Below are 26756 nucleotides of genomic sequence, written 5' to 3'. Positions count from 1 at the left end.
CCATTTCTTTCCTGGGTTTGAATTTGTTCAGTGAAGGGAATTGGACTATATCTGGATTTCACAGAAAGCCAACAGATGGCAATGCAGTGCTCAGTGCCAATTCGGGACACCCTCAGCACACTATAAAAAGCATCCCCATCTGCCAATTTTTGAGACTCTGAAGAGTATGCAGCGATGATACCAATTTTGATCAATTTGATGTGGTATTGCTTTGTGTGTAGAGGTTATTCCGAATCGGTTTGAGATCGAGCATTAAGCATTGCTAAGAAAACATCTCATGAGGATCTGTTGAAAGATAAAAAGAAAAAGATTTCTAGATCTAATAATATCCCTGTGTTCTTCACTCTTTATGCCCCTTTCACACTGGGGAGGTGGGTGCGTCGGCGATAAAGCGCCACTATTTTTAGTGGCGCTTTACCATCAATATTGCTGCGCTATCCGGCCACTAGGGAGTGCTTTTACCCCCCACTAGCTCCAAAGATGTTGCTAGCAGGGCTTTTTTTATCGTCCTTCCAGCGCACTGCTCCAGCGTGAAAGTCCTCGGGCTTTCACATTGGAGAGACAGGAGCGGCTCTTTCAGGGCACTTTGCAGGCACTATTTTTAGCGCTGTAGCGCCTGCAAAGCACCCCAGTGTGAAAGGGGCCTTACAGAGCTGAGTATATTATGCAGAGTAACTAGATACCTAACATGTCATGCTTTAAAATTGCGCACACTCGTGGAATGGCAAACTTTGTCCCCATAGGCAACGCTTTTATATTTTTTTAAAGGTTACCTATTTAGAGTTGCAGAGGAGGTCTAGTACTGGAATTATTGCTCTCACTCTAACTTTTGCGGCAATACCTCACATGTGTGGGTGTGACCTAAGTATGCGTTCGCTTCTGCGTGCGAGCACGAGGGGATGGGGGCGCTTTGAATTTTTTTTTGTACTATCATTTTTTTTTTATCACTTTTATTTCTATTACAAGGAATGTAAACATTCCTTGTAATAGGAATACGGCATGACTGGTCCTCTACGCTGGAAAGCCTGAGATAAAAAAAATAAACAGATTTCAGGCTTTCCAGCAAAAAAAATTGAAAATTGTCCATGTTTACATCTGCCAGAGCTGGAAGTGACATTATGGCGTAGCTTCTGGCCTCTGAGGATCATAGATATGGACCAGATGGTCCCTGGCCATCTCTATGGTAAACTGCCAGTATATTCATTCTCCAGCTTCCCAAACGCACTGGAGAGAGTGAAGAAGCATCGGGGGGACGACATAATCCTTCACATTGGCTTCAGTTCAAAGGCACTTTTGCATGTGGCATTAGTAGTTGCCCGTGCTGTTCACACATTAAGAAGGAGTTGAGAATTTATGACGACATTACTTCCTTCATTATTTGTAACACTACATGTTTGACATATGCAATTACGTGCAATCTTTGCAATATCCAGTATGTTGGCCGTACTACCCGCAGGCTGAGGGATCACCTGCATGACCATCTTTATGACATTACCAAGAAACATTTAACCAAAGTAGCTAACCACTTCAATGATTGTCATGCAGGTGACCCCTCAGCTGAATCGATAAAAGGTGTAAAGAAGATCATTGTCTACAGGGAGAGGTGGTGTTCAGTTAAGCTTATGTGTAAAAAGGACGGTTTTCTGGATCTTCCGTCTGGGTACACGGAAACCTGTAGAGCTCAACCATGAATGGGATATGTCTCTTTCCAAAAGTTGGGTTATGTTTTTTTATTTATTTATTCAGTCTGTTTTTTTATATGATTCTTATGATGTTTTATATCTGTTACACATGTTAGAGTTTCTGCATTTGCATCTATAAACAGGAGCGGTCATCTGCCAATTATTGGCAGCAAAAAAACAATGGTTTCACATAGATTGTTCCAATCACAAGTAATTGGTGCATATATGTATAAACAGTGCCTCGAAAAAGTATTCACACCCCTTGAAATTTTCCCCATTTTGCCATGTTACAACCAAAAAACGTAAATGTGTTTTCTTGGGATTTTATGTGATGAACCAAAACAAAGTGGCACATAATTGTCAGTTGAAAGAAAAATGATAATTTGTTTTCAAAATGTTTTACAAATAAATATCAGAAAAGTGTGGCATGCATTTGTATTCAGCCCCCCCCCCCCACAAGTCAATACTTTGTAGAACCACCTTTTGCTGCAATTACAGTTGAAAGTCTTTTGGGGTATGTGTCTACAAGCTTTGCACATCTAGGAGAGTGAACATTTTTGCCCATTCTTTGCACAATAGCTCAAGCTCTGTCAGATTGGCTGTAGAGTGTCAGTGAACAGTAATTGTCAAGTTTTGCCACAGATTCTCAATTAAATTTAGGTCTGGACTTTGGCCCATTCTAACACATGAATATGCTTTGATCTAAACCATTCCATTGTAGCTCTGGCTGTATGTTTGATGTCGTTATCATAAAGGAAGGTGAACCTCCTCTCTAGTCTCAAGTCTTTTGCAGATTCCAACAGGTTTTTTTGGGATAATTGAAAAATTATTTTCTAGTGATCTCCATATATAAGCACGAGTCTGAAAAGCGCAAAAATCATATCTCACCAAACTTCTACTAACACGAGATAAACACGAGATTACCAGAAGGAGCGCAAAAGGTGGCGCAATGGCTTTTGAACTTCCTTTTTATAGTGCCGTTGTACGTGTTGTACATCACCGCGTTCTTGACGGTCGGAATTTGGTGTGACCATGTGTATGAAAGACAGCTTGAGTGGAATTCCGTCAGAAAAACCTTCACAGTTTATGCCGACAGGAAAAACTGGTTGCGTGTACAGGGCATAAGATTGCCTTGTATTTGGCTCCATCCATCTCCCCATCAACTCTGACCAGCTTTCCTGTCCCTGCTGAAGAAAAAAAAATCCCCATATCATGCTCCAACCACCATAATTCACGGTGGGGATGGTGTGTTTGGGGTGATGTGTAGTGTTAGTTTTCTGCCACACATAGCATTTTGCTTTTAGGCCAAAAAGTTAAATTTGACCAGAGCACCTTCTTCCACATTTGCTGTGTCCCCCACATTGCTTCTGGAAAACTGCAAACTGGACTTTTTATGGTTTTAACAATAGCTTTCTTCTTGCCACCAGATTTGTGGAGTGCAGGACTAATAGTTGTCCTATGGGCAGATTCTCCCACTTGAGCTGTGGATCTCTGCAGCTCCTCCAGAGTAACCATGGGCCTCTGGGCTGCTTCTCTGATTAATGCTCTCCTTGCCCGGCCTGTCAGCTTAGGTGGACAACTATGTTTTGGTAGGTTTGCAGTTGTGATGGCTTCACAGAACAGCTGTATTTATACTGAGATTAAATGACACACAGGTGGAGTCTATTTACTAATTAGGTGTCTTCTAAAGGCAATTGGTTCCACTAGATTTTAGTTAGGGGTGTCACAAAAAGGGGGCTGAATACAAATGCACAATTTCACATATTTATTTGTAAAAAAATGCGAAATAAAAAATAAAATTTGGAAACCATTTTATCATTTTCCTTACACTTCACAATTATGTGGCACTTTGTATTGGTCTATCACATAAAATCCCAATAAAATACATGTTTTTTGGTTGTAACATGACAAAATGTGGAAAATGTCAAGAGGTATGAGTTATGTGAGCTATGATTAAGCACTTAAGGACTATGAAACGCATTAGCTTTGATGCTGTTCCCCTTTATTTGTGTTTTTATGTACTTGCTGAAATAAAGGTGATTTTACTGGACATGCGGCAAACCAGAATTCTTTTTTGATCATTGGAATCGGTGATGGACGGGACCAGCACCTGCTCTGCATATTAGTGGAGGTGGAGATGGGAGACTGACCTAGAGTGGCGTTCACACACATCTAAGCAGAGTTTTATATTGTTGTTGGCATTTGTGTGTGAAGATTTCCCATCAGGTCTTTTGTTCCTTGATTTATGCTAAAGGGGAAGACCAACCAATCGGAGCTTTAAAAGGAGATCACTTGACCAAATGCTTATGTTTCTAAACCTGGTGCTGCATTTTTCCAGCAAGCGTATTTCAGTCATTCTATTACTCTTTATTTATGAAGCCCTGAAACATAGATTCATTTTATGATCTGGGTAGAGATCCACTTTAACAACAAACAAAAAACATTCATTGTGGGAATGTGCATCTGCTTACTGGTGTAGTTACCAGTAAAACTGTGCAGTAGAGGGTCAGAGGTTAATAAGAAACTTCTACATGAAACAGAATGTGAAAAGAAAAAGGAACTCTCCCACAAAAGAAGATTTTAGCACATACCCCCAAGCAACACCTTTGATATTGAGAAAAACAAAGAGTAATAATGGTAATTGGTGCCGTGATTGCTAAGAACTAGAAACTTGTTGATAGTTGATACTTTTAGGAACCCAGAACAAAAATATGTGGAAAAAAAAAAAAAAATGATTAGATATGGCTGTTGGTTTTGGACTGTCTACCAATTGGGTAATTTCAGGGGAAAAAAAGAACAGTTTAAATGAAACATTAATAATGCAAAGCAGCAGATGCTGGAGGTTTGCTAAGAACTCTCTACATGCCTTGCAGGTCTTTCCTCTTTTGCTTCATCCTCACTAATCCCCGAGTATAGACAGAGCTGCTTTCAGCAAATTCAATAATTCCAAGATAATTTCCGGTGGCCAGATAAGGGGCATCATTATACATATCGCAGACATTTCCATTGTGACACGAGTGTTGTGAATGTGTTTGCTGGTTGTATAACAAGCTTGCTTGTTTGCTATAATTAAGTGATAATGAATGGGAGTTGCAAGTTATGGATGAATGATCTAACTTAGATGACGACAATTACTGATGGGTTCAGCCTCAGGTGATTATGGTGGCCATCCATATTAGGTTACCTAGGACTAATTATAACTCCTACTCAATACTCAACTAGCTAATTAGTAATTTAAGGCATGCTGCTTGCTCTTCTCCCTCCTAGTTCAGAGCTTTATAGGTTTGGTCTGCCGACAAGCTGCCGCCCAAATTACATTCTATAGAGAAAAGGAGATCTTGCTCTATGTAGCACGCCGTGTCCCTGTGATGAGTGGGTGCACATCACACAGACCTTTGAAAGGCGCCACTGAACAAATAGAACTTCTAGCAATACTGTGCTGGTTCAGAAAGGCTCTAGGTGATCCGCAACATTGCATTTGTTTTACGTCTGCACAAGCAGACTACAATATATCTACACAACACTCCGGGCTACTGCTGTAAATGTAAGAATAAGAAAGTTTTGTACAAACATAAAGTAACACTTGTTTTGGCAAATTTACCACCTCACTTATTCCCTTGATCCTATCTGAGATTATAAATATAATAATTATCACCTTTTTGTCCATGTCAGAATCAGGCCTTCTTGCATCTCTTTCATTAATAAAGTTAATTCATTTCACATGTTGAACATAAAACATTCAATATTTTATTTCTCATTTGTCTTCATTTTGTTTAGCCACCACTCTAATATGCACATCTTATTTGCCTCTCTGGAGCACTCTGAAAAGCCTAATGCCGCGTACACACGAGCGGAATGTCCAACAGAAAAAGTCAGACAGAAGCTTTTCATCGTATATTCCGATCATGTGTATGCCTCATCAGACTTTTTTTTTCAAAATTTTTGACGGACCTAGAAATAAAACATGTTCTTAATATTTCCAACAGAACCAATTCCTATCGGGAAAACCACTCGTCTGTATGCTGTTTCCGAAGGACCAAAAACGACACATGCTCTGAAGTACAAGACAGAAGCTATTGGCTACTGGCTACTGAACTTCCTTTTTCTAGTTCCGTTGTGCGTGCTGTACGTCACTGCGTTCTTGATGATAAGACTTTTGTGTGATCGTGTGTACGCAAGACAGTTTCAGTGGAATTCCGTCCAACAGAGAAACCTTCAGAGTTTATTCCGACGGGAAAACCGATCATGTGTACAGGGCATAAATGTGTAATGCCGCGTACACACGACCAGACTTTCCAGCAGAAGAGGTCAGACGGTCTTCCGGACAGACTATCGACGGACTTCCGAACAAACGGACTTGCCCACACACAAACAGACTAAAGTCCCTTCATTTTGGACGTGATGACATACAATGGGACTAGAAAAGGAAGTTCAATAGCCAGTAGCCAATAGCTGCCCTTGCGTCGTATTTGGTCCGTCGGACCAGCATACAGACGAATGGTTTTCCCGATAAGAATTGAGTCCGTCGGACAGATTTGAAACATGTTCTATTTCTAGGTCTGTCAGAATTGTTTAAAGAAAAACAATTGGACTATCTCACACACGATCGGACGATCCGACTGAATGATTCCATTGGATCTATTAGTCGGTCCGGTTGTGTGTATGCGGCATTAGATATGGTTGCATACCTGGTTCTAAGCAAACATTGACTTTATGAAAATTTTTGTTTGCCGAGGATCTTCATGGGACAACGACGGCGCGCTGGAGAGGAAAGGCAGCAGGTGGTCATCTCATGATTTTACAGGCTTACTTGAAACCCACTTGCTGACTAGAGCCATGGTTATGAAAATTTCCAAAATTAAGGCATCTTAGTATTTCTACACACACAGTATCACACAAAAGTGAGTACACCCCTCACATTTTTGTAAATATTTTATTATATCTTTTCATGTGACAACACTGAAGAAATTACACTTTGCTACAATGTAAAGTAGTGAGAATACAGCTTGTATAACAGTGTAAATTTGCTGTCTCCTCAACACACAGCCATTAATGTCTAAACCGCTGGCAACAAAAGTGAGTACACCCGAGTGAAAAGGTTCAAATTGGGCCCAATTAGTAATTTGTCCTCCCTGGTGTCATGTGACTAGTTAGTGATACATGGTCTCAGGTGTGAATGGGGAGCAGGTGTGTTAAACTCGGTGTTATCGCTCTCACCCTCTCATACTGGTCACTGGAAGTTCAACATGGCACCTCATGGCAAAGAACTCCCTGAGGATCTGAAAAAAAAAGAATCATTGCTCTACATAAAGATGGCCTAGGCTATAAGAAGATTGCCAAGACCCTGAAACTGAGCTACAGCATGGTGGCCAAGACCACACAGCAGTTTAACAGGACAGGTTCCACTCAGAACAGGCCTCGTCATGGTCGACCAAAGAAGTTGAGTGCACTTGCTCAGCATCATATCCAAAGGTTGTCTTTGGGAAATAGACCTATGGGTGCTGTCAGCATTGCTGCCAAGGTTGAAGGGGTGGGGGGTCAGCCTATCAGTCCTCAGACCATACGCCACACACTGCATCAAATTGGTCTACGTGGCTGTCATCCCAGAAGGAAACTTTTTCTAAAGATGATGCACAAGAAAGCCCGCAAATAGTTTGCTGAAAACAAGCAGATTAAGGACATGGATTACTGGAACCATGTCCTGTGGTCTGATGAGACCAAGATAAACGTATTTGGTTCAGATGGTATCAAGCATGTGTGGTGGCAACCAGGTGAGGATTGCAAAGATAAGTGTGTCTTGCCTACAGTCAAGCATGGTGGTGGGAGTGTCATGGTCCAGGGCTCATGAGTGCGGCTGGCACTGGGGAGTTACAGTTCATTGAGGGAATAATGAATGCCAACATGTACTGTGACATACTGATGCAGAGCATGATCCCCTTCGAAGACTGGGCTGCAGGGCAGTATTCCAACATGATAAAGACCCCAAACACACCTCAAGATGACCACTGCCTTGCTAAAGATGCTGAGGGTGAAGGTAATGTCCTGGCCAAGCATTTCTCCAGACCTAAACCCTATTGAGCATCTGTGGGGTGACCTCAGACAGAAGATGGAGGAGTGCAAGGTCTCTAACATCCACCAGCTCCGTGATGTTGTCATGGAGGAGTGGAAGAGGACTCCAGTGGCAACCTGTGAAGCTCTGGGGATCTCCATGCCCAATAGGGTTAGGGCAGTGCTGGAAAATAATGGTGGCCACAAAAAATATTGACACTTTGGGACCAATTTGGACATTTTCACTTAGGGGTGTACTCACTTTTGTTGCCAGCGGTTTAGACATTAATGGCTGTGTGTTGAGTTATTGTGAGGGGACAGAACATTTAAACTGTTATACAAGCTGTACACTCATTACTTTACATTGTAGCAAAGTGTGATTTATTCAGTTTTTTTTTTACATTAAAAGATATAATAAAACATTTACAAAAATGTGAGGGGTGTACTCACTTTTGTGAGATACTGTATATTCATGCTAGTGTCTCTGGGGATGCCAGATTTCTGCACATTCTCTTATCTGTGTTTTCATTTCATTACAAATGCTTTCTGACCAAGGACTAAAGACTTGCATAGATCACAATTTTTTTGGCTTTTGGTATTCAAGTGAAAGTTAAGTCCACCACACAGAGTTTGCAGGCTGAACAAGAGAAAAATCAATGAATTCCTCAATCCATGGCAATTGCCAGCTATTGTATTCAGACAGTGGCAGCACCCACAGCAGCCTGAATACCCACACAGTAACTGCATCTGATATGATGCTCACAGTTTGGCAGATATATTTCCACCTGGCCTAGTTCATTTTTAACTGGACTTTTGACAAGTCAAGTGGTGCTTGCAGGGCCTACTACTAATAAAATATATTTTATTAGATTAAGCAGACATTGAAATTCAAGCAAAGGAAATGTGAGTATATATTGCTGGGGAGGGCCGGGTTGTAGTTCAGTGTTCCTTTTCCTTTGGCCTGCATGCACAAAGGAAAGAGTCCCTTTAAAGCACTGAATCAACTTGGTAAGAGGATGAACACAAAACAGAGTTTTTATCATGAAGGTGCACTTAAGTGATAGTTCAGCTGATTTGTGGCTGCTGACTTCTATTTTTTTTCTTTAAGTTTTAAGGAACTCATACAATATCTGTAAAGTGAGATAATGTTTGAAAAAAAGAAGAGCTGCTACAGTCACAAAACACTGTCAAGGAATACTTTTCATTACATGGCAGTTAACTTGTAGTCCAGATCCCAACACCATTAAAGAAGTCAGAATAAAATTGGCACTAAACTTTAAAATAAATAAGAAACAACTCATTATTACAAAATAATAATAAAATAATGGCGAATCAATGTTATAAATTCACATTTTTAATGCATTTTTGTGTGTTTAAGCCTAGGTTCACATTGGAGCGATTTGTCATGCAATTTGAGAGAGAGGGTGGAATATTTTTAAATTTGTAATTTTTTTATTAGAAATTAGAAAAATTTGGTCTTTAGAGAGGAATGTGCTATAGGATGGATCCAGTTTTGTGTTTTTGTGTTGTTTTTTTTGGATGTTTTGTATACTTAGTCTTTAAAATGATATGGAAGGTTTTATATGTGTATAAAAAAATTTATAAAAATAATTGAAAAAAAACAATAAAAATAAATAAATAAAATTAACACTAAACTTTAACCCTTTCATGACTAAGCCTATTTTTGGAATTTGGTGTTTACAAGTTAAAATCCATATTTTTTGCTAGAAAATTACTTGGAACCCCCAAACATTGTATATATTTTTTTAGCAGAGACTCTAGAGAATAAAACGGCGATTGTTGCAATATTTTATGTCACACAGTATTTGCGCAGCAGTGTTTTAAATGCAACTTTTTGGGAAAAGGGACACTTTCATGAATTAAAAAAAAAATAATAATAATTTTTTAACATAATGTGAAAGATAATGTTACACCGAGTAAATAGATACCAAACATGTCACACTTTATAATCACAGGCACTCGTGGAATGACGACAAAGTACGGTACCTAAAAATCTCAATAGGCGACGCTTTAAATTTTTTTTACGGTTACCAGGTTAGCGTTACAGAGGAGGTCTAGTGCTAGAATTATTGCTCTCGCTCTGACATCAAATCGTATGGCAAGTCGCAGCCTATTGGAGACAATGGCACTGTTCCAATCAGTGCGACACTGATTTTACACCGCCAACCAATTGGCAAAAGTAGTTTCTGTGCTTTTGCCAATTTCAGGTGCGACTTCAATAGACATCTGTGCATGAAGCCACACAGATGTCTATCAAGTAGCGCCTCAAGTAGCTGGCCTTGCTACTTTGAAATCACGCTACTTCACTTCAAAGTAGCATCAATGTGAACCAGGGCTTAATGCTCATTTGTGTGTGTTTTTTTTTTTATTATTTGCTTTTAAAGGATTCTGTGGTCATCCTAAACTTTTAGCAGCCATCTTTTTCAGGCATCTTTTTTTTACTTTGTAGTGCTTCCAAGGAGCCCTGTACACAGGAGAGCTCCTAGTCTGCATTTACACCTGTGCTGAGTGCATTTCTGCTGATTTAGAGGTATTGTTTTCAGGTTTTTTTCAGGAGTTTTGCAGACTTATTACAGGCATTTTTGCACATATGTTAAAGTGGAAGTCCAGTCAAAAATGTTTTTTTTCCTATTAATAGTATGTTAGATATCTTTATCTTTGATATTATACATTTTCTGGCTAGATAATTGTATCGCTTAGAAAGTCTAATCTAAGGTAGACAATCAGCTTCTTCCTGTTCTTCAGCAACAACGCTATATCCCTTTATCTGAATTTGCTTAACTGTCTTTCACTTCCTGAAAAGGTTGTCGGTTGTTCTTAAACAGGCATGCCTAGACCCGCCCCACCCCCATCCAAGGATGGCCCGTCCATTAAGGGCGCACGGACACTGCCCCTTCTATCACACCACCCCCCCCTATATGCATAATGGACAGATTCATGCATTGCATGAATCTATCCATGACTGCCACGGCCACCCCCTAATTCAGGTGTCCAGCCCCTTTTTCGGACACCGGGCGCCTGAAATACAGTGGCGGGCTGTTTTTTTGAAGCACATGATTAGAGCCAGAGGCTCTAATATGCTTCAAAAAGGGTGGACTCGGAGCGCAGAGCATTGCGATTGGAGCCCACATAACAGTGTTAGAAAATGGTGTGGCACTGATGATCCCTGTGTGCATGGTGTGGCACTGTTATGGGCACAGCGTGCATGGCGTGGCATTGTTCTGGCACTGTGTGCATGGCAAACTCCCCCATCCATGTCTCTGTGCTATATTTTACTGAGAAAATACTTTGAACCCCCCCTCTTTTGCATTTCTGGCTGTGGCCATCTTGAGTAAAGACAAATGATTCATGTAGCATGTGCTTCCTGGAATCCAGGAAGCACAGCCCTTAGCTCAGGCATGAGGGTGTGCTTAGCTGAGAAAATCCCCCTTATCCTCCTGAAAACTCCTGGGATGTAAAATATACTTTCCCCAGGCATGGAAAGCAGGAAGTAACTCAAGAAATGTGAAAGGATTACAACAACCAAATATAATATATTTCCCTATCAATTTACTAATGCTAGCATCATAAGGAATAAAACTAGTCAAAGTTGATTGAAAGAGTGAAGTTCCACTTTAACCCAGGACTTCAGTTCTGAAATGTTATACTGAAAGCCAATAAAATGTCGACCTTTAATCATAAAATCAACATGCATGTTTATTAAGGTGACTAGAATTTGAAAATATTATAAATTTATTTAATTTTAGATATTACCAAAAATAAATGCACCTGCACTCAAATCTAATAAAGAATTTAAGAGCTTTAGTGGGGAGCTGGCAAATAGAATGTCAGGTCATGGCTTTTAATTTTACACTATCCCTATTTGTCACTATACAACCCTCTTAAAGCTTCTATACAAAAGGCAGCAAATGAGTATATGCATGGACTTAGAGGATTACTACACATATAAGTTTTATTTAAGGTCATCATAAACTGGCCATAGCATAGTAACCCTTAATCTAAATGTAAACCTTGAACCAAATCTTAAACCTACAATCACACTACTGTGACATTTTTTCCTGTGGGTACTCACTCAATCTAACTGACAAAATATCTCATAAAATAGGCAAGCTATAAATATATACTCTTGACCAAGAGAGTATATATTATGTCTAAAAAGAAGATGCATCAGAAGCCAGCCCCTCCAGTGTTGGTCTAATCCCAGAACAAAAAAAAAACATTCAGCACAGTGGATCAACAATTAAACTTTTATTATCGGCTGGTACCAGTCCAGCCAAAGAACTTGTCATATGTCCAGGCTGACGGTATTGATAATCATTTAAAGGGGTTGTAAAGGTAAATGTTTTTTCACCTTAAAGCATTCTATGCATTAAGGTGAAAAAACATCTGACAGTGCCGGCACCCCCAGCCCCCCCGTTTTACTTACCTGACCCCTCGAAAGTCCCACGCTCATCCCCGACGTCCTTTCCCCCGTTCAGCCTGGCCGCTGATTGGCTGGAGTGGATGGATGGAAAGCAGCGCAGCCATTGGCTCGCGCTGCTGTCAATCACATCCACGGACGCGGAGCGCCGGGGCCGTGTGATACAGCGAGCGGCTATAGCCGCCGGCTGTATCACGGGAGCGCGCCCGCAGATGCTTCTCACCATGCGAGGGAGCTCGCATGAACGTGAGACGCATCTGCGGGAGGAAGCAGAGACAGCCGCCGAGGGACCCCAGAACACCAGGTTCGGGGCCACTCTGTGCAAAACGAGCTGCACAGTGGAGGTAAGTATAACATGTTTGTTATTTTAAATAAATAAAAAAATTCCCTTTACAATCCCTTTAATATTTTCCATCTTAGAATGGTGTAAAAAGAGCTTATGTTCTGTAAACATTAGCATTTCTCTCATCGTCAACATTTATGATGAGGATACTTGGAAGTAGGGCTGCAACTAAAGATTATTTTCATAATCGATTAGTTGGCCGACTATTGTTTCGATTAATCGGTTAATAACCTTAAAAAATTGTGGTGTATAATTTAGTTAACCACTTTATGACCGGCGCACGCCGATGTACGTCCATTTTTTGAAGAGGGATATCTCGGTAACTGCAGCAGCTGCTGCCACAACCGAGATATCCATCTCTTCAGGCGCTGGTTGTGTGTGCGATAATGGTGGCCTCTGCAGCGGGTTCGACGTGAGATCACCGCTATCGGCGGCGGGAGAGATGCCACCTACTCCCCCCCCCCCCCCCCGCCGCTCACCGGAGCCTTCGGTAGCGGCAGAGGCGAATGGGTCTTTTCCTGTGTTGGGTATAGAGACGAGTGAGGCTAAGATGTCCTCCACTCGTCTCTATACCATAGGAGGGCGGATGCGACCTCAAAAACATCACGTCCGCCCATACCTCTTAAAGGCACATTTTTTCAATGTCCTTTTTTGAAATGACTTTTTTTATTTTATTTTTTATTGCATTTAAGTCCAAATATGAGATCTGAGGACTTTTTGACCCCACTAATTTAAGTGGACCTGTCATGCTTTTTTCTATTACAAGGGATGTTTACATTCCTTGTAATAGGACTAAAAGTGATCCTTTTTTTTTTTTTTTAAACCGTGTAAAAATAAATAAAATCAATTAAAATAAATAAGAAAAATAAAAAAAAAGATTTTTAAAAACACCCCATCTAACGCAAAACATGCAACCTGTAGAATTTTTTAAATGTCGCCTATGGAGATTTTTGAGGCTAAAAGTTTGACACCATTCCACGAGCAGGGAAGCGTGACATGTTGGGTATCAATTTACTCGGCGTAACATTATCTTTCACAATATAAAAAAATTGGGCTAATTTTAATGTTGTCTTATTTTTTTATTCAAAAAGGTGAATTTTTCCCCCCCAAAAAAAGTGCACTTGCAAGACCGCTGCGAAAATACGGTGTGAAAAAAAAAGTATTGCAATGACCGCCATTTTATTCTCTAGAGTGTTAGAAAAAAAACAATATAAAATGTTTGGGGGTTCTAAGTAATTTTCTAGCAAAAACAACTGTTTTAAACATGTAAACATAGAGTCTGAAAAAGAGGCCTGGTCCTTAAGTGGTTAATATGTAATGTTTTAAAAAAAAAGGCAATTTATTCTTAAATATCTATATGTAGTGATAAATATAAATAACCAACTATATGGTTAGGGGGCAAAATATCTAATCTAATGATTTTGCTGCAATTTTAGTTTTTTGCAATTTTTTGGGCCAATTTGTTGTTGGGCAGATTAAAAAACACAAATTGCTGCAAAAATGCATTACATGCTTTTCTTTAGCTTCTCCACTGAAGTATATTTAACCAAAAAAGCGCAGTTTTGAGTTAAAAAAATAGTCCCTGACCTTTCCAAATACTCAGCTGCTGAAAAAGGTATAGATGTGAACGTGTCCCATAGGAAATGTAAATGAACTGTAGTGCGTTTCTGCAAAAAGCACCAAAAAAACACATAGATGTGAACCAGGTCTAAGATGTTTAGTAACATAATGGGGTTAAAAAAACAAAAATTAACCCTTTATAGTACAAAAAAAGCAGATAATCACTACTGGAAGGGGTTCATTTTTTTTTACTGTAGAACTGTGAAAGTAATATTTACAGTAGCGATTGTTTGCTCTTTTTGTACTATAAAGGGCTCATTTTTTTTTTTTAACCCCATTATGTTACTGCCGATTAATTGATTATGAAAATAGTAATTGATTAATTTCATAATCGATTAGTTGTCGATTACTCGATTACTCGATTAGTTGTTTCAGCCCTACTTGGAAGACAATACTTACTGTAGACATTTACAATCCCTGTGGCGGGTAAGTATGTTATGTGCTGTATATGTATTTTAACTGTATTAATCTTGAGAATATAGCCTTTATTATAATAAGTCCAACAGATACAAGCCACAGCAAAAAATGGGACAAACAAGCTCACACTTAGCATTGCTTACTCATAGCTAAGCACTGTTAAGTTTTTTTTTTTGTTTTTTTTGCTGTGACTTGTATCTGTTGGACTTTTTATAATAAAGGCTATACTCCAGAGTGCGGCTGTCCAGAACTTTATTTTTTCTTCATTTTTGCTAGTGTGCTATAGCCTGCAAATGGTGCTCCAGTTCTGAGGAAAGTCTTGCATCCACACATCCACCTAGAGCAGTGATTCCCTTCCCTTCTCCTGTGTATTAACCTCCCTGGTGGTATAATTATGTCAGATTTTTGAATCTTAAAGCGGTACAATTGTTTTGCATAGAAATTTGGCATTTTATATTGTAGGCCTGTAATTCTTAGTAATAACACACTTACATCTGTCCTAACAGTAGTCTAGTAGACATCCCGGGTATGGTAAAGTTTGAAATACAAAATCTTAAATTACAATATAATAAATAGCTATAAATAATTATAAAAATATATATAATGTGAGTAAGAGTACTAGTGTGCACAACCCCAAACTAATATCCCTGACAAGTCTTACTAATTAAAAAATATATACTACGGGAAGCTGCCAACATAAAAAATGATCTCCACACCATCTAATAAATATTAAAGCAAGAATATGTGGCGCTACCTGTTACAAATAAATGAATTATCACACTAACCTAGCCAATGAATAAATAAATAAATCAATCAATAAACGATACATGTTTAAATAAATGTGCAAAATCAGAAAAATGTGCAAAAATTGTTAATAAAGTAACTAATAGTGCAAAATCGCATAAACAATGTGATAATAACCCACACTCACATAAATGTGCAAAAGTCCACAAAATTCACAATAAAAGTGCAAATAACCATAGAGAAAGTTCATCCAATAAAAGCTCAAGTGATCCAGAATAGCAAGTGCTGTTCAGTAAACAAGTATCCAATAGTGACAGTCCTCAAAATCCATGCAGTGTCCTAGAGGTGCATGAGACTCCACACTTGTGACTTTTCACATCTATTTATACATGTATTGTTTATTGATTTATTTATTTATTCATTGGCTAGGTTAGTGTGATAATTCATTTATTTGTAACAGGTAGCGCCACATATTCTTGCTTTAATATCAAAATATATATAATAAAATGAATTTCCCCACGATTCACTATCGCTCAATTATGAAAATCTTCTAATTTACTATCGCTATTTTCTAGCTGGTCTAAAACCACTTCTGATGTAAAAGGGACACTTTTTGGATGCCATGGACAATCTCCAGTTTGCAGGCAGAAAGACTGGCATATATAATATTAAAGTGCATGCAGGGCACTGGACAAAGCACTAGGGACAAAAGGGAGGTGAAATGATGTGATACAGTAATGTGATCTGTAAGATTACATTGTACTGTATGTGTTATGTTTTTTGTACTTTTTGAATTTGCCGCCGGGCTCCGTCCCCATGCGTCGCAAATACAAACAGTGCACACCAATTCAATGCACTAGAATGTATGCTTGGAATAACGTATTGCCCCTTTAAGACAAAGATACAGCATCTACATCAGTGTTTCTCATTTCCAGTCTTCAAGGCGCACCAACAGGTCATGTTTTCAGGATTTCCCTCAGATGAAACGGCTGTGGTAATTACTTAGCCCCTGTACATACGGTCGGAGATTTTGCCAACCAAATCCGTCGGATTTTGCCCGTCGGATTTAGTCCGACGGATTGTGTCCGAAACTGTTGCATACACACGGTCGGGCCAAGTTGGCGAAAAATCCGATCTTTCAGAACGTGATGACGTAATTTCGTTACGATGGGACTACATTCAGGCTAGTAGCCAATAGCTTTGATGTAGGAATTTGATCTGAGCATGCGTGGCACTTGGTCCGATGAAAATGCTCTACACATGCTCGGATTAGGTCCGTCCAGCCCAGTTGGTCGGGAAATATTTCCAACATGTTGGAAAATTGGGTCAGACGGAGATTCGGACAGAATCAGTCCGATGCATACCACACACAGTCGGATTATCTGACGACACGGTCCAATAAGACTCATTCCGACAGATTCTCCGACCGTGTGTACAAGGGCTAAGGCAGTGAAAACTGATCAAATCACCTGTGCAAAATATTGGAAATCCTGAAAACATGACCTGTTGGTGCGCCTTGAGGCCTGGATCTACATTCATAGAAACACTTCAATTCTGGTTCCATCACGTGGCAGAGCCATTTCATTTATTTGGTGTAACCTAAACGTGGAGCAAGCCCAATTAAAGGGCAAGGCGTCTGGTGACTGGTGATGGCAGTTGGAGAATATTTGACTTTTTTTTTTTTACATTTTTCACACTTATTATTGCTATTGAAGTGAAGGAGTTTATTTACTCAGTGGAGATGGTGAAGTGGACATATTTTTGGATATGCACACGGTTTACAACTAGGGAGGTCATATGATAGAAGCAGTTGAAGACATTTTGCGCTGCACTTTTCCATGTATATAGTTGATGGATGTAGGAACACATAACTGTATAGCTGAAAAAGGTATATATGATATTTTGTTTCACTTTAGTTTGGTTTAGATTCACAAGATTTGAGGTAGCATAGACAATTATTTTTGTTATAAATGGACCCTAAATAGTGTTTTGATATCTGGCGGAGTTTCGCTTTAAGTATTGTATTTTATAAGAATTCTGCTGTGAATTAGCCTCTACTTTATAAACTATAAAGATACTATCTTTATTATTTATTATACAGCAAAGTGCACTGCTGCCAACAGAAATGTGTTTGTGCCATGATGATGAAAGATAAGCATGGCAATAAAACTTCACTGACATGTTGTTGTTAACAAGTAGTGATCAAGCACAGAAAATGTATAAAAGAGAAGTGTTGCAATACAACAAATATATATTGCCTAACAACACCTGTAAAAATCCCAGAAGTGCATTTAACAAGCAGCCACAGTTTCAATACCTGTAATGATTAGTGATCCCCAAGAGCACTCTATGACAAATACATGAAATAATTGAATTACAGCAGAAGCAGTCATGTTACAGGGAGACTTGTATAAACTGTGTAAACCGTGAAACTATGTGAGAAATAATCAGGTTGATTTACTGAAGGTAAATAGGCTGTTCACTTTGCAAAGGAATTTTCCCCAGAGCTTAGAGAATGAGGTGAAGTTCTGTTGACTTCCATCATCCAATGAAGTGCATTCCTAAAAGCTGTTTTCTTTGCTTCTTCCATGTGATTGGGTAGTCTAGTGAAACTTCACCACATTCTTTATCTCTGTGGCAAATTCCCTTGCAAAGTAAATAGCGTATTTGCCTTTAGTAAATCAACCCCTCCTCATATGTCGGAATTTTAACGAGGAAATTAACTGAAAGCTGTGCCCAAAAAAGGGCAGATAACTAAGTACTAGTCATCAGCATCATCTATATCGGGGGGGGGGGGGGGGGTGTGTGTAAACAAGTAGAACTTTCCCTTTTGGGTGAAGTTCCGCTTTAAAGGTCATCCTCCAGGAATTTTGCATGTTTAACCACTTCAGCCCTGGAAGATTTGGCCAGGCCATTTTTTGAGATACCTCACTACATCGCTTTAACTGACAATTGTGCGGCCGCGCGATGCTGTACCCAAACAAAATTTGATGGCCTTTTTTTCCCACAAATCTTTTGATGGTATTTGATCACCTCATTTTTTATAGCATAAAAACACTATAAACAACAAAAAAAAAAATAGAGCGACAATTTTGAAAAAACACTTAATATTTTGTACGGTCCCCAATTTTTTTTAATAAAAGCTAGTTTTTTTTATCAGTTTAGGCCAATATGTTTTCTTCTACATATTTTTGGTAATAAAAATCACAATAAGTGTATATTAATTGGTTTGCGCAAAAGTTATAGTGTCTACAAAATAGGGGATAGATTTATGGCATTTTTATTAATATTATTTTTTTACTAGTTATGGCGGCGATCTGCGATTTTTATCTAGATCGAGACATTATGGCGGACACATCGGACACTTTTGACACATTTTTGGGTCGATTGACAAATATACAGCGATCAGTGCTATGCAAATGGACTGATTACTGTATAAATGTCACTGGCAAGGAAGGGATTAACAGTAGGGGGTGATCAAGAGCTTAACTGTGTTCCCTAGTGTGTGTTCTAACTGTAGGGGGAGGGGACTGACTGTAGGAGATGACAGATCGTGGTTCCTAGCTATATCTCCTCACAGAACAGGGATTTGTGTGTTTACACACACACACACACACACACGTCCCTGTTCTGCCTCTCGTGCCCGCGAGCGAGCATGCCAATTGGTCATTGCGACTGCCGATCTCGAGCATCTGCACTCCTACAGTGCAGCAGATGTGCGCGCCTGCTATCCCGCTTAGAGGAGCTGACGTACAGCTACGATATAGTATGTAGTATAATGACGGCAGCTGGTAGGCAAGTGGTTAATGTTCCAAGAATTAATACAACTGCTGCTTCCTGTCAAACTTTTTTAAAACTTTTTTTTCTTTGGCACTTGTTTCCCAGGGCAGTGCCCAGCCCCTCTCCCCATGCCATCTGTTTGACAATCTCTTGCACTTTGGTAGAAGTTCAGTTCAAGGTGTACAGACTCAGAGTGAGACAACCAAGTACAAGGTGCACTATTCCTCCAATAATGAGGACCCAGTCTGATTGCACTGACAGACAGGACAGCAGTCTGCATTCTTCTATTATACATTGATCAGCCATAACTTTATGACCACTGACAGATAAAGTGAATAACATTGATTATGTTGTTAAAATGGCAAGCAAAAGTGGATGGTATATATTAGGCAGCAAATGAGCATGTTGTCCCTGAAGTTGGTGTGTTGAAAGCAGAAAAAAATAGCAATCATAAGGAAGTGAGCGACTTTAATTGGGGCCAAATTGTAATAGCTAGATGACTGGGTCAGTGCAACTCCATAACTTCAGCTTTTGTGGGATGTTCCCGGTCTGCAGTGATCAGGACAGACCAAAAGTAGTCCAAGGAAGGAAAACCAGCAAACTAATAACAGGGTAATGGGCATAGAAAGGCTCACTGAAGCAAGTGGGAAGTGAAGGCTGGCCCATGTAGTCTGATCCAATAGAAGAGCTAATGTAGCTCCAATTGTTGAAAAAGTTAATGCTGGTTCTGATCGAAAGGTGTCACAACACAAAATGTGTTGCAGTTTGTTGCATACGGGGCTGCATGGCCACAGACCAGTCAGGGTCCTCAAGCTGACCCGTGTCCACAACCATAAGACCCTACCAATGGGCATGTGAGCATCAGAACTGGACCAAAGAGCAATGTTATAAAGACATCATGTAGATGGCCAGGTGCATGTGCGTTGCTTTCCCGGGGAAGAGATGACACCAGGATGCACTATGTAAAAAAGGCAAGCTGGCAGAGGCAATGTGATGCTTTTGACAATATTCTGTTGGGAAACCGTGGGTCTTACAGTTCATGTGGATGCTACTTTGACAAATACCACCTACCTAAACATTGTTGTTGACCAAGTACACTTCTGCATTAAAACAGTATTTGCTGATGGCAGAGGCCTTTTTCAGCAGGATAATGCACCCTGCCACACTGCAAAAAATAGTTCAAGAATGGTTTGCGCAACACCATTAAACTTAAGGTGTTGACTTGGTCTACAAATTATCCAGATCATAAGACAATCAAGCATCTGTGAGTCTGATCCTCATAATTTAGAAAGGTCTCATCTTGCAATTTACAGGAATAAAAGTATCTGCTACTGATGACTTGGTGCCAAGACACTACAACAAACATTTAGAGGTCTAGTGGAGTCCATGCTTTGACAGGCCAGGGCTGTTTTGGTGACAGAAGAGGGACCTACTCAATGTTAGGTGGGTGGTCATAAAGTTATGGCCGATCATTAAACATTGGAATGCATAACTGATACTCAGCGACATGATGTGTGGGTTACTTTGTGCCACCTTTGGCAGCCCTGGCACTCTAGGCCATGGCCCAAGTTGGCTAAGCAGGAATCTGTCCTAATGGACAAGATTAAACCACAATTTTTGAGAAAATATATGTATTCTGTAATAATCTGTGCTGGTGTGTTCCTGGTTTAACAGCCAATCAATGTTCAAATGGAAATCAAGCATTTGACATTTAACCTATGCTGTTAACTACAGTCTTGGTACAAACTAGAACAACGTAACCATTAGGTGTGAAGCAATCACCGTTGTCACCTAAGACCACATCAAGCCGCTAACGTCCTATAATTTGCCTGCCAACATTGCTATAAAATGTTTTGTCTTGTGATCATGTGCAATGCAAACATTGCCTCAACAAACAAAAGTTCCATCTCTAAAGTAAATCCTACATCACCAAACATTTTGCAGTAAATAGGAAAATACAAACACATAACTGAAATCATTCAGAATGAATTGTTCCTTAATGATTATACGTATACACACTAAAACAAACACACAAACACAAGTAATCCTGATCTCAAATAAGATATCTTACTACTTAGATAATTTATTTAGGGAGGCATTTAAACCTTTGTCTGAGTGAGATAATACATACACTGCGAAATGTTAAGTGAGAACAAAAACAAAACAGTTGCATATAAAAAGAAGTTCTATATTTAAGGATCTTACATGATTATTTCCCCATTTAATTTCACCAACAAGGGAGCTTGTGTAATAACAAACAAGTTTAAAACGAATGAAGATGGAGCAAAACCTAAAAAAAACACTATTACAAGTTCTTTTCACCCGAGAGAAACTACAATCTTGATAGCTTGGCAGTCTAGAGTTACTGCTTTGCATGTAATAAAAAAATGGCTCTAGGATGATATACGTAGTTATAAATGAATATCAGCATTGTGATAGTGGGCTTCATGTTTTCCATTTTTTCATAAACTACTTTAAAGACCAAGTCTTAGATGCCCTCATAACACAAGACAAGGTTAAATGAGTGTTGAATTCTCTGCCAGCAGGGAAAACCCCAGGGGTAGACGGTTTACTGGCTGAATTTTAAATATAAAACCCAAACTAATCTCCTTCCGCATTTGTATGAAACTCTTAAAGTAGTGGTCACTAAAACCGACTACTGCCCTCCATGTAGGAAGCAGTAATAGTAGTGGTCCCCAAACCGGGTAAGGCTCAAACCGTAAGGACCAATCTCTCTGCCCTTCTTATCGCCCAATATCCCTACTAAATGTAGATGCTAAGGTGCTGGCAAATTGCTTGAACTCAGTTATTCTTAAATTAGTTCATGGGGATCAATCAGAGTTAATGCCAGGCAAAGAGACAGATATTAACCTGCGCTGTCTGTTCACGGTTATGGATACTGCCGGTTTTGCCTCTGACCCTGGGGTGGTGGGCCTCACTAGATGCAGAAAAGGCCTTTGATTCTGTCGACTAGGAGTATCTTTAGTTGGCCCTGCATAAATTTAGTTTTGGGCCTTAATTTCCGAACTGGGTTAAGCTTCTGTGTGCTCGCCCCATGGCCAGGGGGCAAACCACTGGCTTACTTTCCCCTTTCTTTCCACTATATAGAGGGATGAAACCAGGGTGCCCCCTTTTTCTTGGGCTATTTGCCCTAGCAATATAACCAATTGCGAGGCAACCCAGTGGTTAACTCTAAAGCCGCACTTCTGGGCTCTTATGCTGAGCTGAGTAATGTGTTTTTTTTCGAGCGCCAGGTTCAACCCCAACATCACGAGGCCGATGCGTACCACAATTAGGGTCTGGCAGTAGCTGACTAAATTTTTGAATGAGCCTAATATCTCACAGTGCTTCCTGTTTTATGCAACATTCTATACACAGAAGCTCGTCCTAATGAAATGGGAAAAAACTGTGGTGCCCACGGCCAGCCATGGAGGACATTGGCCAACCAGGTGCTTCCGTTACATAAATTAACCTATATGGGTCGCAATTGTCCAAAAAAAAAAACTATACGATTTGGGGTACATGGGTGGAGGCTAGAGGACTGTCTCTGTGAATGCTTTTGTGCATCTCCCCCTCCCCCTCTTTCCACCTTTGCCCACTCCTCAGCCCCACCCTACTACATTTTCATTACCCTTTTGCAGTGACAAATTATTGGTGACATATCCTGGGGGGGGGGTTGGCTATGTAATTTGGAAGCTGAACTGCCTTACATTCTGGGCTACGTCTCAGAGTTGCCTGCAGAATTGCTGACCGATTTATGCTTTTTAATGTAGTGGACACAGTACCTGTGTTGTAATATCTGTCCATGTAACCTATTTTGTAACAATTATGATTTGGTTTGTTAATGTTTTTCCTTTTTACTCTATACAAAATAAAGTGCGTCTGTTAAAAAAAAAAAAAAAAAAGAGCAAGTCTAAAAAGCAAGTAAACTAAGCCTCAAACACTACCTACAAAATACTGCAACTATGCTAAAAGTCACAACACAATTAGTTTACATTAGAGTATATTGGGGCAAAGCAAAAAAAAAGTAGATATACAATAAATCTCTGCGATACATGAAAATTTCCTCATGATTTATCCCTTTAGAGAGCCTGCAAGTACAGAAAAATACTGGTTGATCTGCCATAAATGCACTCGGCTTCAAAGTCCTGTTGTGAGCTGACTGCACATAGCATGTTATTGTGTATACGTGAGTAGGTCAGGCAGGGGCTTGCCCAAATCCGAGGAGCAGAAGAGAGTGCCTGCTGCTGGAGAAATGAGGAATAAGACAAGTATTTTACCTTATCTACCATCCTCTAGCCAAAACGAGCAGTTAGCCTTGCAGTGTGGAGGTGGATCCACTGCAAGTGTAACTTTTTCCCAAGCTTTGACTTCAGCTTTACATAAATCTGAAAAATGTTGAGTGTAGATCTGTTGCCAGTTCTGGTTTAGATACCAGCTCCAAAACCTTTTTTTAACCATGTTTATTAGGGTCACCATGGAAGTATTAAAAATGCACTAGACCGTCGAAATATCACCCTTGGGCTACATTTGTAGAGAAAGGCAGGGGAAATAGTCACAGAGACAGGTACACACAAGACAATTTTGAGCCCGAAACCATCAGATCTCAGGAATAATTTACATCAGTATAGGGATATTCCAACCAAAATTGACTATTCCTTTTTACAAAGAATTACATGGCATTTAAAAATCAAAGCATATAAAATAAGAACATCAGCATTTAACTATGTTGTTAGACGTTAAATATATTTTACTTTCTGCTGTAATGTGATATATCGGATCTGTGGAGAAGAACAACAGTGATAATACCAAATGTAAGTATTGGAGCCTGGATGTCAATGGACTGACTGCATGGTACACCAATTAACAATATTAATACAATAGATGACATTCAGTAAGAAGCCAATTAGAGCAACAGGAGAATTCCAGTCTGCTTCCTACTGACTTTAACAAAGAGTGTACCCAAATACGCAAACATTGACACAATCCCTGAGCAAATATGTTGTCTGTTTTTTCAAATATTAAGAATAAGTAAACACCAGTAGATGTAGTCAGAGTGACAAGGGGGCAGAGTGATCTATGAAGTATCCCAGAATGCTCATATTGAGCTATTATACTTTTATTACTGGATCTTTCTGGGGACCATCTATTTACACTATAATCCTTAAAGCTAAAGTTTGGGGAAAAACTTTATTGGGGCATTAGCTAGGTACTAATAAGGAACCTTTAATGCTGTTTTATTCCTTTTGCATCTTCATTTTCTCTCCAATTAAATTTTGTTCTTAAAAAAAATTCTGAAATGTAATAACACTTGTAGACATACATTACACTTAGGAATGTATGAACTTTTTTATGTTTCCTGGATCTTCTGAAACTAAAAGGTGCAATGATATGCAAATACTGACTTTAGGAAAGATAGTCGATGGCTAAGCCTTATTTTCAGGTCATACATATTATGAAGGACTCAGAAACCATTAGGCTGTTTTCACACTGCAGCTGCGGCCGTGTTGACGGTAAAGCATTGCTCGAGCCTTAGAACACCACTGTGGTCCATAATTCTGTGGACCTCCCATAAGCAAGCCCATCAGCCAAAAACATTAGACTGTGCAATGTTCTGGAGACTGGTTGGCCTGGCATGCAGAGGATTACTGAAAACCAATATAAATTAAGGTGTAAGCAATAATACAACAAGAAATTATAAAAATGTAACAAGTAACTGGATTAAGGGTTGTTTGATATTTAAAGCTGTGCTCGTCAGAGCCTTTCATTTTCTTTTATTTATTTTTTGTACAGAGATGGAAACATTAGAGCCTTATGAACTTTTTATTTTCTCAGTTCTATATTTTATCTTAAACATTCATTCAGTGTTGCAATTTACTAGCACTGCTAAAACATATCTCCTACAATCATTTGTAGGTTATTGTTGGATTTGTATTTTTTTTTCAGTATACCTCAATGACTGTAATCGTAGAGAAATAACACAATAATTTACTGCAATGGTGCAATGCCATAGCATAGCTTACCATGGCATAGCTTACCATAATATAGCTTATTCAGACCAATGGTTTATATCCCAAAATTCAAAAGGTTAGTTCCTGCAGCATTGTGCTGGCATGGCCCACCATTTTTACTATCAGGAAGTTACATGTAAACATAGTAAATATGTAAACTGTGTAAAATTAATTCAAGGAAGTGATGTGCAGCCAACACTGTAGTTCACTGGTCTTCAAACTGCGGCCTGGGGAACAGATTCAGCCCTTTGCTTGCTTTTATCTGTACCTAGGGGCAATATTCCCTCAACTGTCAGCAACAGTGGGGCATACTTTCTCCTACTGACACCAATAATGGTGCACTATTCCTCCTATTGACCCCAATGATAGGGCACTATTCCCCCCTTTGATACCAATGATGGTGCACTATTGTAACCAACAATGGGCCACAATTGCTCTGCCTAATACCAATTATGGGGCATCGCTTATTCCTCAAGTTCTACTGTCAAAGGTCACAGTCCAGCCCCCTCTAAAGTTTGAAGAACAGTAAACTGGCCCTTAGTTTAGAAAGTTTGGAGACCCCTGCTGTAGTTCATGCATATAGACCTGTTGTGGGATAACAACCATCTCTTTTATGTGGTTATCCTTTCCTGGGGCTACAAGTGGCCACACAGGGCTTTAGTTTGGTTGTAATTATCAGAATCCATTTCCTGATTTTGTCTATTACACAGGCATGGTCTTTTAGTGCCAACCTGAGAAATGCCATACAGCCATTACTGGAGTGCATGCATGTACTGTATATAGAAAGTGACTGCAGGATATCAGCAGCACTGAGGTGCAACTAAAGATTTAAAATAAGTAAAAAACATAAAAAAAATAAGACAACTGTTTATAATACACAGAATTTTAGAAAACATAACATCATTCAGTTACGGTTTGCATCTACTTCAATAAGCAGCCACTTATCACTAGCAAGGAAGCAAAATTGCAACAAAAACACATTCTTTTTTTTCGAAGCTGGTTTCCCTAATAAAACAGTGCCATCACACAGTGAAAAAGCGTTCAGCTCCACGGACTCAACAGAGGAAGGGCATGTCAAAACATTTTACCTGACAGACATATTTGTTCTTCCATTTACTGAGCACACACTCACTGCTCTGCATCAGCTCCTGTAGGACAAGAGAAAACAGTGAGCTCTAGAGAGTCGGCTGTGTATATTGTTCGCACTGCTTTAAGTGCTTCAGGTTTTCAAGCAGAGAGAGATTAGCATGCCACATAAACAAAGATGCAACTGTTTCAGAACAGTTCTCAAGACAAAAGCACTGTTATCATCACTGTGATGCCTGATCCTTTATGAAAATTAAAGCTGCTGAAAGGTGATTGAAAGGAGGATTGTTTGCTGCCATTCTTGTATCTTTCTCAAAAAACATACCTCCAGCTCCATGAGATTGTCTCGAAGCTTTTCTGGACGCTTGTTCTTCAGCACCCACGGGAAACCCCGAGCTTAAAAAAAAAAAAAAGTTATTGGCAAATAGGTAACCTTAAAGCTGAATTTTACTGGGACATAAAACCACCAATGAATCAGGTTATGTACTTATAAAAAAAAAGGTAATGTATTTTTAAATATAATTGACTTGCAGCACTTGAGTCCTCAGTTTGACCTGCAATCAAGACACTATCTGCATAGAGTT

General features: G+C 39.5%; 1 protein-coding gene across 2 annotated transcripts in view; it reads right to left on the bottom strand.

Moving 5' to 3' along the window:
* WDPCP (WD repeat containing planar cell polarity effector) overlaps nucleotides 1-26756 on the bottom strand; it is a 547580-nt gene that overhangs the window by 442630 nt on the left and 78194 nt on the right. For both annotated transcript variants that reach the window (XM_077485980.1, XM_077485981.1), the window contains exons 5-6: nucleotides 26498-26568; nucleotides 26175-26234 (exon numbers count right to left, since the gene is read on the bottom strand). In XM_077485980.1, coding sequence (XP_077342106.1) covers nucleotides 26175-26234; nucleotides 26498-26568 — 131 coding nt within the window. The remainder of the gene's footprint in view (nucleotides 1-26174; nucleotides 26235-26497; nucleotides 26569-26756) is intronic.

This window comes from Lithobates pipiens, unplaced genomic scaffold (genome assembly GCF_037356315.1).
Source record: "Lithobates pipiens isolate NorthernLeopardFrog02 unplaced genomic scaffold, aLitPip1_a1.2 Scaffold_18, whole genome shotgun sequence".
NCBI classification, from domain to species: Eukaryota; Metazoa; Chordata; class Amphibia; order Anura; family Ranidae; genus Lithobates; species Lithobates pipiens.
Note: the sequence above shows the minus strand (reverse complement) of the source record. Positions and strands in the feature narration are given on the sequence as shown.